This window comes from Lepidochelys kempii, chromosome 1 (genome assembly GCF_965140285.1).
Source record: "Lepidochelys kempii isolate rLepKem1 chromosome 1, rLepKem1.hap1, whole genome shotgun sequence".
Classification (NCBI taxonomy): Eukaryota; Metazoa; Chordata; order Testudines; family Cheloniidae; genus Lepidochelys; species Lepidochelys kempii.
The window spans coordinates 127075538-127086898 of record NC_136380.1 but is presented as its reverse complement, the minus strand read 5'-3'; the positions used below and the strand labels follow the sequence as shown (position 1 = coordinate 127086898).

The 11361-nt window shown below is 41.4% G+C and overlaps 1 protein-coding gene across 1 annotated transcript in view; it reads left to right on the top strand.

Moving 5' to 3' along the window:
• Window positions 1-1767: 1767 nt before the first annotated feature.
• LOC140899890 (arylsulfatase D) overlaps window positions 1768-11361 on the top strand; it is a 33436-nt gene continuing 23842 nt past the window's right edge. The window contains exons 1-4 of the mRNA XM_073316592.1: window positions 1768-1787; window positions 5050-5199; window positions 6476-6597; window positions 8760-8882. Coding sequence (XP_073172693.1) covers window positions 1768-1787; window positions 5050-5199; window positions 6476-6597; window positions 8760-8882 — 415 coding nt within the window. The remainder of the gene's footprint in view (window positions 1788-5049; window positions 5200-6475; window positions 6598-8759; window positions 8883-11361) is intronic.

Here is an 11361-nt window from a genome sequence, read left to right as displayed (position 1 = left end):
AGCATGGATCATGCCATCTTCTCTGTTTAGATGGCAACTAGAACACTGTGGGCATTACTGGAAGTAACTATTTATAATATCGGTGTGTCATGACCTGTTCTTAAATGTCTATTCTTATTGTTGTCACTGCTTTTTTTCATTTTGGGCCTGATCCAAAGCTTATTGAAGTGAATGAGCACTCCCATTGATTTCAGTGGGGCTTGGATCAGGCTCTTTAATCATTTACATGATTACATTTTTTATTTTAATGTGATGGGGTTTTTGTTTGTTCGTTTGTTTTTTTACAGAATCCTGAAATACCAACCGTTGTGTCGTGGTAGAAATCATGTGGCACCTGACAGGCTACTGGTAAGAAAAAAAAATCACTAGAACAAATGACTGTTTTCTTCCTATTTATGAGTAAAAGCTCATTAGAGTTGAATGACATCATAAAGTCTACATCAGCATCATAAATATAACAGTAGTGTGTATATAAAAATAAATAATAAAATATAATCATGTGATTTATTGGTGTGGTGGTATTTTTATCCTGTTTCTTCTTAATCTTTTCAAATTACCAATGGCAGAAGCTGCTGTACTGTGAAGGTTGATACCACATTCACATTATAAGCCTGAATTTTAACCCCTTTCCCCAACTTCTCCCCAAAAAGAAACCGATTCCATTTAAATGTACATGTCATGTGTAAATGTCTCAAGTTCAATTTTTCTGGGAAGTTTAGAAAGAATCAGAAAAGCAGTTTAAAATTATGGGACTGGATTTCCCTCTGTTACACCTATTTAAGGTCAATATATTGGTTGCACGTGTTTTCTGGATGATTTTGAGAATTCTAGGAAAAACCATTTGTTTATTGTAAAGACACTCCAGACCCCCTATGGTGGGTAAAAGGCTACATTGGCGTAAAGGGGCCCAAATAATGATACCTAGCTCTTACATAGGGCTTTTTATCAGTGGCTCTCAAAGCACTTTACAAAGGACATAAGTATCATTATTCCCATTTTATAGTTGGGGAAACTGATGCCTAGATACTGCCTGTTGGAGCTTGCTCCCACAGAAGTACTGTGAAGTACAGCTGTGAGTCTGCCCTTTGAGGATCCCCGTGCATAATGGAAGGAGTGGAGCCACAGTGCACAATACTGTGGACATTCTGGACAACGTAGTTGTCCAGTGGGCAGCCCTGTGAGGCTGCTGTAACTTAGAGAGGCCTACAGGGCCCCCTACCTCTCCCTGGGCTGTGAGTTTTGCGCTGTGGCTCTAAAGGTATGTCTACACTTTGAGCTGGGGTTGAGATTCCCAACTCGAGGAGACATACCATGCTAGCTCTGATGTAGCTGGTGCATTAAAATAGAATGTAGCCATGGCAGTGCGAGTAGTGAGAGGGTCCAGGTGCCCCGAGTACCTACCTAGGTCTCTGATGGGCACAAACTTTGGGCAGCTGGCCACTCTCACCACCACAGCTACTTTCTAATTTTTAGCGTGCGGTCTCCATCAGAGCTAGCACAGGTTTGTCTCCTTGAGCTGGGAATCTCAACCCCAGCTCGAACTGTAGACATACCTTTAGAGGCTTAGCACAGAATTTTATCCACTAGATATATTGTTGTCTCACTGACCTTCTCCAGGGTAAAAGTATTACCCTAGCAGAAGCCTCTTCATTGGTACTGTTAAAGAGGATTTGATTGACTGGGATTCATCTGCCAAATTAGATGGGTAAAATGACTTGTAGTATAATACTGCACAAAACATTTTGGAGTTATGTGACAAGCAGAGCTATGGGTTTCACTATGCCAAGGTAAAATAGTTTTCCTCTCTTTGTCACTTCTTAATTACCAAGTGGAGGCCTATAATTTATCCATGTGTTAAGTTATGGCCAAGTAGTTGATGCAGAAAGTAGTAGCTGGCTAATCTTTTAACGTTTCTTCCTTATTTAGATCTTTGTCATTTGGAGAGTTACATGTGTTTCTTGAATTAAAACCCTTTCATATTCTGTGACATATCTTTCCAAATCTCGGTCATCCAGTACACACAAGTTATTTCATCATTCCATAAGTATTTTTGACTTTTTGCATAATCTGTAGGAGGTTTGAACTTCAGTCTGTATGTGTAATGAAGGCAGACAGTCTTCAGACTCCAGCATTGCTTCAGGGATTGATGCAATACTTTTCAGTACATTTCAGATAAACAGAAGATGAGAGTTAAGTATGTAGGAGGAATAGCCTGTTCTTTCATGATAAAGTTAAGTGGCAGTAGACATCCTGATGCTTTCTAACCTATTTAATTGATGTGTGTCTTCAGTGTGTAATATCTGATTGTGTGTAAGACAGACATTGGATTGTAATGAAATGCCATATCCAAATCCTTATTCTGAAATATCTGAATTTTATGCCTTGACTTTTGGGACTCTAATGAAACTCCAAATTCAAACACTCCAAACTAGAAGAATATTCACACTCGTATATATATATATGGATATAAGCTCTAAAGTAGACCTTGTAATTTCTGTGCTAAGGCGGGCTTTCCTGGAGTTTTGAATTGATCTAGCATGGATCCTTACAAGCAGGTAATCTGGAAAATCTATATAATTTAGTCAAGTCATTTATCATGGTATGTACAAGAAGGATACTGTCATCTTGCAATACATTTTTGTTACGTGCATATTGGGGGTGTAGGTATTACTGTCCCGTCATTCTTTTCAATGCAGCATTTATTATCATTCAGTAATATTAGACATATTGTTAACTCTGGAATACAAAGGAGTGAGGCAAAATTTCATGGTTATTGTGCAAAGTAAAATCAGACAAATTATTATAGTACTTCAGTAATTTAAATAATCATGAGGAAAAGATGGGTAAACGTTGCAGGAAAAAATTATTAAATAGAAAAATAATCATCATAATTGGAGAAATTTTGGTTAGTTAGCTCTTGAATTGGCTTGACGATATGAGGGTGATAATTGAAAATTTGTCCCATGTATTTTAGGCTAGTCCATTAAAAATGTATCATCCACAACTTTAATTCTTTGGAGTACGGAATGTTGGATCAACACTTAACAATTCTTTTTCTTGGCCAAATGTTAAGAACTTTAAACTTGTAAACTGTAGCAGGTTCAGGAACCCATAGAAACTCTGTGTTTGAGATGCATAAAGCTGATTGAAATACAAAATGCTTTAATTTGTTCAGTGTAGTGGCACATTATATATTCAAATAGATAATGGAGGGACAAATTTATACTTGATCAGATCTGTATTCTTCCCCTCACTTATTTACTTCTAGCTAAAGATTTATAGACCTGTTTGTATGCCCAAAATGCAAAACTTGCATGATGATGCCATAACACCAATTGGGAAACAAAGGGGCATATTGGTTTTGTTAATATTTGTGCTGATTTCTCTCAGAAATCCCCAACTAATAATAGATATGTGGTTTGCTCACAGACTAGCCCTGTTCAACTTTTATTTCTTCCTATAGTATGATCCTGCTATCTTCTTCCTTGGAGTTCATTACATGGCTATGAAAGAAATGAAGGGATAAAATTATTGCTCTCTTGCTGACACACGGAACCAGATTGGCTGTCTTTATCTAGGTGTTGAACACAGTGGAAATCTCTGTTGGTTCTATTCAAGCAGTAAATAGAAAGTGTTGGGAATAAGTGAGTTGCTTTGTAGTGGAATAGGTAACCCGGGGTCATTTTTTAGTTTGAATTTCACTGAAAGCTCATGTATAATAATATAAATACAGTAACTCCTCACTTAATGTTGTAGTTATGTTCCTGAAAAATGCGACTTTAAGCAAAATGATGTTAAGCGAATCCAATTTCCCCATAAGAATTCATATAAATAAGGGGGGGGGGGGTTAAGTTCCAGGGAAATTTTTTTCACAGGACAAAAAACTATATTTTATATACACACAGTATAAGTTTTAAATAAACAATTTAATACTGTACACAGCAATGATGATTGTGAAGCTTGGGTGAGGTGGTGAAGTCAGAGGGTGGAAGAGGATGGGATATTTGCCAGGCAATGCCTTACTGCTAAAAGATGAACTGGCATTCGGCTGAGCCCCCAAGGGTTAACACATTGTTGTTAATGTAGCCTCACACTCTACAAGGCAGCATGAATGGAGGGAGGGGAGACAGCATGGCAAACAGAGACGGAGACACACACGATGTGTTTGTGAGAGAGAGATGTGCATTGCCCCTTTAAGTACGCTGACCCCACTCTAAGTACACTGCCTTTTTAAGTGTATCTGCAAGTTGAGACAGCAGCTCTGGCCAGCAAGCTCCCTCCCTCCTGAGCCCTGTTGTGAACCAACCCTGCTCTATATGGAGAAGGGGTAAGTGTGGGGCAGGAGCAAGGGGGATGGAGACACCGTGACATTAGCCCCCCTCTTTTCCTGCCCCCACAGCAAGCAGGAGGCTCCCGGGAGCAGCTCCAAGGCAGAAGGCAGGAGCAGCACATGGCAGTGGGGGAGGGACAGCTGAACTGCCCGAATTGATAGCCTGCTGGGCAGCTGCTGCACAGGGAACTTAGGGGAGCAGGGAGCTGAAAGCGGGCTGCCGGTCCACCCTGTTTCCAGGCCCCCACCAGCTAGCTGCAACGGGCTGCTCTTCCTGCAAGCAGTGGACAAAGCAGGCAGCTGCCAAACGGAGGGACCGTTATAAAGGAGCATTGCGCAACTTTAAACGAGCATGTTCCCTAATTGAATCATAGAATATCAGGGTTGGAAGGGACCTCAGGAGATCATCTTGTCCAACCCCCTGGTCAAAGCAGGACCAATCCTCAATTTTTGCCCCAGATCGCTAAATGGCCCCCTCAAGGATTGAACTCACAACCCTGATCAGCAACGTAACAAGTTAACTGGGATGATTTTAAGTGAGGAGTTACTGTAATACAATGTATTTTTTAAAATATTTCTGTTGTCAGTTCTTCATAAAACTTTTCACACTTTGTTCCGTCCGGAGTTAGAATTATCTGATTTCACCTGCAATTTCCTTCTGGGTGTATTTAAAAAATAAGAATAGCCAAATTATATTGATTTTTTTTTAACCTTTTCAGGACCTCTCTGACCATCCTCCTAGTTTTATGTCTGTTCATAAAGCCACCTGGGTCACATGCTTCAGTCAGTTACAAGCCCAACATTGTACTGATACTGGCTGATGATCTTGGTATTGGAGATGTAGGCTGCTATGGAAATGATACTATAAGGTAAAGGATTTAAGCATAGTAATCAAAGATGTTTAATTTACTTTTTTATTGTAAGAATGTCATATTCTGTCCAGTTCCTCCTCTGTTGAGCCACTGGCTGGCGGAAGGACGGGGTTCCCTGCCGGTGTCACCAGCAGTAGGTTAAAGGTGCTAACTGGACCATCTCTCTCGCAACACTGTAAAAGCCGCACAATGACATACTCTGTTGGCAATGGCTATGTTTATTGTAAGTTATTTATCATTAAGAATTATTTTGTGTTATTTTGGGTCTGATTTTTAGAAATGCTAAGCACCTGCACCGCCAGCAGAAGTCACTGGGGGTGATTGGTGAGCAGCCTCTCTAAAAAAAAAAAAATAGTCCTGATTTCATTTGTATAAGTTTAGGCGATTTTTTTTCTGACTCTCAGATAAAAAAATAGTTAAACATGAAAATGAAATAAAGAAAAGGAGAAATAAATGTTCCTTATGCTCCTAAGGGCAGCCTACTTCATCAGCTGAGAATATTTAAGGAGTTAATTAATGTTAACAAAATGGAAGGTAATTCTGACATACAGTGATATGCTGATTTTTTTCCATCCCATTTCTACAGACTTTATATGTGGTTGTTTAAGTAGAGAACCAATCCTGAAGTCCTCACTTGGGCAAAACTCGCATTGACTTCAAAGAGAATTTTGCACAAGGGAGGACAATCTGCCTTTTGTGATGAGTTCTGCATAAAGAGTGCTGGTGTGACAGTGTCAGGTGTCTTTCTACCATAATAGTGGGACAACATAATTATTTTCTGAAAAAGATCCACATAACCTTCAGCCTCCCACCAAGTCCCAGGTGACATCTCATTGTCACCTGCTATTTCCATTAATCAGCAGGTTTCTGTCAATTCCTCAGTAAGGCTGTGTTCCTGCGAGCAGCCACCCGGGGATGGGCCTCTGCAGCCACAAAGCCCCAGTGGCCTCCATATGGCTGTGCACCAGCGTTAGGATACACCTGCGTGGCGCTGCTTGTAGCGATGGGGTCTAAGCTTAGGAATTATTCACTTTAAAAATGTCCAAACAATTGTAATGACCAGACTAAGAGAGAGAAAAATAAAAAAATCCATTATCCTAATTATGGCAGAGGAAACAGCCAACGGCTAACTTTATTAGAGAGCTCAGGAAATGTTTATTAGGTCTATTTAAAAAAAAAAAAAGAAAGAAAAAATACAGTACACAACATTGCTAATCACTATTAGCTGGCAGACCACTGTAATGAAATTTGGTTGTGTTGATTTTGTTTTTAGGACCCCTAACATTGACCGGCTGGCAAAGGAAGGAGTGAAACTTACTCAGCACATTGCTGCGGCTCCGCTTTGCACACCAAGCAGAGCAGCTTTCCTGACTGGCAGATACCCAATCAGATCAGGTGTGGACCTGTTTCATGGTACAGTGCTGTCTTAGCAAGAGATCTTAGCTTTTAAACATTTAGAGTCATTGACTTTACGGCCAAAGGGATCATCAGGGTCATCTAGTCTGACCTCCTGCGCATTGCAGGCCACAGAACCTTGCCTACCCACTCCTGTAATAGACCCATAACCTCTGGCTGAGTTACTGAAGTCCTCAAAACATGATTTAAAGACTTCAAGTTACGAGAATCCACCATTTACTCCAGTTTAAACCTGCAAGTGACCCATGCCCCCATGCTGCAGAGGAAGGCAAAAAAACTCCAGGGTTTTTCTCTGCCAATCTGACCCAAGGGAAAATTCCTTCCCAACCCCAAATATCAGTTGGACCCTGAGCATTTTGGCAAGACCCAGCAGCCAGACACCTGAGAGATAATTTTCTATAGTAACTCAGAGCCCTCCCCATCTAGTGTCCCATCACCAGCTGCTGGGGATATTTGTTTATTTTATGTTATAATTATTGCAACATGGATCCATTCATCCCTGCCTCTGCACAGGACAGAAAGGAGCACTCATGTAGCTAACATGAAAGGAGGCTAGGAGGTGCAAACAGATGGGAGCAGGAGCCATGATGTCTCCCACTGAATTGCCACCAGAAGCCTCTCCACATGGGTAATTCAATTTTGAAGGTCCACAGATATTAAGCAGATGTGGCTGGCCCACATTAAATGCAGTGGGGTAGAAAATAAACAGCCATTCCTGGGAGCAGCTTCTGCTGAAACTAGTATATTTTGTGGCACGAAAGATCATGGAATAATGCTGCTCTGTAATAGTGATGCCAATAGTAATGTTTTCGTATAAAGTTGCTAAATCTCAACAATTTATAGCACAGTGCTCAAACGGCAAAAGGTTTCGTAAACACAGTTTACCTTAGCCTTAAATCCTAAACAGAAATACCTGCAATAGTAATGTAATAGCAAGTGCATGTAGGCAATATACTCAGACTAGTTTCATTCCCTCCGGTCAACAAGCAGGAATGACAGACGTGCAAGACAAATGTCAATAACTTATAATTCTGTAACTGTCAGCCAAACACAATAATAATCAGGTTGACAGAAGCATTCTTTTCTCTCCTGATGATACAAGTTCCAGGGATGGAAAAAAAAAATAGTTATGCAAGCTTCTAGACTGCAATTCCCTAGTCATTGCATTATAGCAAATTATTTCAGTGTGTATCCCAGGAAGTTTGAAGTTAATATGCTGCCCCACTTCCACCCTTAACCTCCCATTGAGCTCAGTGGGAATTGTGCACAGATACCTACAGTCTAGTCTGTGTTCCTATATCTCAGTGCAGAACCCGTAAAGTCTGGATGATACTGTAATATATAATAGCCCTTATATTAGTGTCCCACTTCAGTCTTCCAGAAAACTTGACATTTGACTTATGTTTGACCGTCTCCATTCCCTGTTGTGTTTACAGCTTTCCTCTTTTTCACACCATCAAACAGATCCACATCATCACTCAGATCCACAACTTTGGTTTCTAAAAATCTGTAAAAAGATTTTTTTTCTATGTTTTCCAAGTCCTGCTGCAAATAATGATTAAAAGATAGAAGGAAAACGTCACACACATCTGTGTGAGGTGCAAATGAGAAATTGGTAATATAAAGCAAGAGATTTACATCTCCCCATTCTCACCCAGATTCTAATTTATTTTCACCAGGGCTTAACCAGACAACATAGGGTAGATTCTTAGCTGGTGTAAATCAGTACCAGACTATTAAAGTCAGGGAAGCTATGCTAATTTAGATGAGCTGAGTATCTGGCCCCAAGAATGTAAGACTGTTTTCTAGTGGCCTGCTAATTATTCAGTTATTAGCGGCAGGAGGGAGAGAGACAATGTAAAGATACAAAAGGTTGATTTTTAAGTCTAGCAAGTTTTGACTGTGCAGACAAGAGAGCTTTAGTGAGCTATTATAAAAACAAAGGTTTCAGAGTAACAGCCGTGTCAGTCTGTATTTGCAAAAAGAAAAGGAGTACTTGTGGCACCTTAGAGACTAACCAATTTATTTGAGCATGAGCTTTCGTGAGCTACAGCTCACTTCATCGGATGCAAACAAAATTTGCTTTTGACTAAAGCACCCACATTGCTGTGTTTAGTACTTTTAAAAATTGTGTATTATAGGTATGGATGCCACTAATGACTATCGTGTTATTCAGTGGGCTGGGGCCTCAGGAGGGCTCCCTCCAAATGAAACCACTTTTGCCAAGATACTACAGCAGCAAGGCTACATCACAGGACTAATAGGTATGTAGACTCAATATTGTTTGGGTAAAAGGTGTTATCTAAACATTTAGCCCTGAAATATGTCATTGTGAGGGGATTGATCAATTCTTAGTTTTATTGTTTATGACATCATATCATATAACATGTCTTTGTTCCCTTGTGTCAGTGTCAAACTGTCTGGAGTGGCTCACAAACATGAGTGCCAACCTCAGGGCAGACTGATCGGGAACAGGGCACAAAACCCAAACTGACTGTATGTTCTATAATTAGATTTCACCAACCAAGTATCAAATGTGACCTCCTAAAGCATTATAACAGCCTTAATACGGAGTCACAGACAGTCCCCCTTTGGGCACTCCAATCTATCTTGCCACCCAAGCAAGCCTGCCTTTGTAATAGATGTCCCTTTACACCAAAAACCACATCAGTATTCAGGTTATTCCCAGTCCCAAAGAACCAGTCAACTGTACCTCCGATCTCAAATCAAAGATAACACGTGTAGCCAATCCTGTAATAAACTAACTAAAGGTTTATTAACTAAGAAAAAGAAATATGAGAGTTATTTATGCGGTTAAAGCAGGTAAACATACACCCACAAGTGAATTAGTCAAGTTTCAAAAGATAATAGAAGCTTCTATAATAAGCGAGGTTTTATGTCCTTTAGGGTGAACCCAAGCCAAGCACCTTGGGGATCTCTTGCTTATGTTTAGGAATCTTTGCCCCTCAGAGTCCAGGCAGCATAAAGATAACAGTTTCTCCTTAACAGGCATTTTTATTCCCTTCCCCCAGGGTTCAAGCTGTGATGGGAGGAGGGCTTGTGTACATACCCTCTTCAGGGGTGACAGGAAAGCAATCAACAAAGTCTTTTGTCCACAGTGGCATGTCTGATGACAGTAGACCACCTTTTGCTGGGGAGGAGATAACACCTTTTGTGGTAAACTGACATTTCACACTTGGTAATGCTTCTTTGCTGACTGCGGAGGGATTTACAGTCTTAGCAAACATTTAAACATTACCTTAGAACAGGGGATACAGAGACTATGGGTAGAATTAATGCATGCAGCATCCTACAAGCATTCCATAAAGTCTAAACACATTCTTGTAACTCTAGTGGTATTTAGCAACACTAACACACAGGTGAGTGAGACTGGTTTCCAGCTGTGCATTTGTCAGTGTTCAATGAGGCCTGGGTCCGTGGCGTGATCTGGTACCAGGACTGTTATACACAGTCGGCATATCCTGTAGGCACTAATTCTGCACCAGAGAAACTATTCCACTCAGAAAGACATTCAGCTGGAAAGAATAAATTATACTGATGATACACTCACCTTTAAAATAGAACCGTATCATACCCAACCACAACCACTTGTCCAAGATCTAACTGCTTATGCATTCAGTTAAATAGACCTTGCAAGATTACCGTACCAGTAATAGTGCTATCTAGTGATTGTCAATAATATTACATTAACATGTACAAATGAGTTACATTTTGAGCCTGTATCTTTAGGTTTTAGTAGAGTGACCAGATGTCCCAATTTTATAGGGACAGTCCTGATATTTGGGACTTTTTCTTATATAGTCACCTATTACCCCCACCCCCGTCCCGATTTTTCACATTTGCTATCTGGTCACCCTAGGTTTTAGACACTTTGGGCCAGAAGCACATAAATTGATATAAGTTGACACAGCTCCAATTGAAATCAATGAAACGAAGCTAATTTACACCATCTGAGGATTTGGCCCTTCACATATAGCAATACCGTCAGTTAAGGTTATTCAAAAGTTACAGTATACTACATTGTACTTGAACAAGATTTCAGTACAGCCCAGATAAAAACATCCTTTTACAAAATGAATAAAGATGTCAGTTTCATTTGTACATGTCTAATTGTGCCACTCAGTTTTCATAAGGCCACTTGCTAAAACAACTATTCACTTTTTAGTCATGACCTGAAATGGAATTCCCTCAAATGATTCATCTAACCCAGGGGCGGGCAAACTTTTTTTGGCCTGAGGGCCACATTGAGTTTCTGAAATTGTATGGAGGGCCGGTTAGGGGAGGCTGTGCCTCCACACACAGCCAGGCATGGCCTGGTCCCCACCCCCATCCGACCCCCCCCCGCACCCCGCTTCTTGCCCCCTAACGCCCCCCCCCCGGGACTCCTGCCACATCCACCACCACCCGCTGCTCTTAGTCCCCTGACCGCCCCTGGACCTCCTGCCCCTAACTGCTCCCTGCCGCCCCATCCGACCCCCCCTCCTTCCTGACTGCTCCCCCCCCAGCCCCATCCAACCACCCCTTCTCCCTGACCGCCCCCGGACCCCTCTCCCCTAACTGCCCCCCACCACCCTATTCAACCCCCCCTTCCTGACTGCCTCCCCGGGACCCCTGCCCCATCCACCCACCCTGTCCCCTGACCACCCCCCGCCGCCCCATCCAACCCCTCCTCGTCTTCTTGACTGCCTCCCCGGAACCCCTGCCCCCATTCAACCCCCAGTC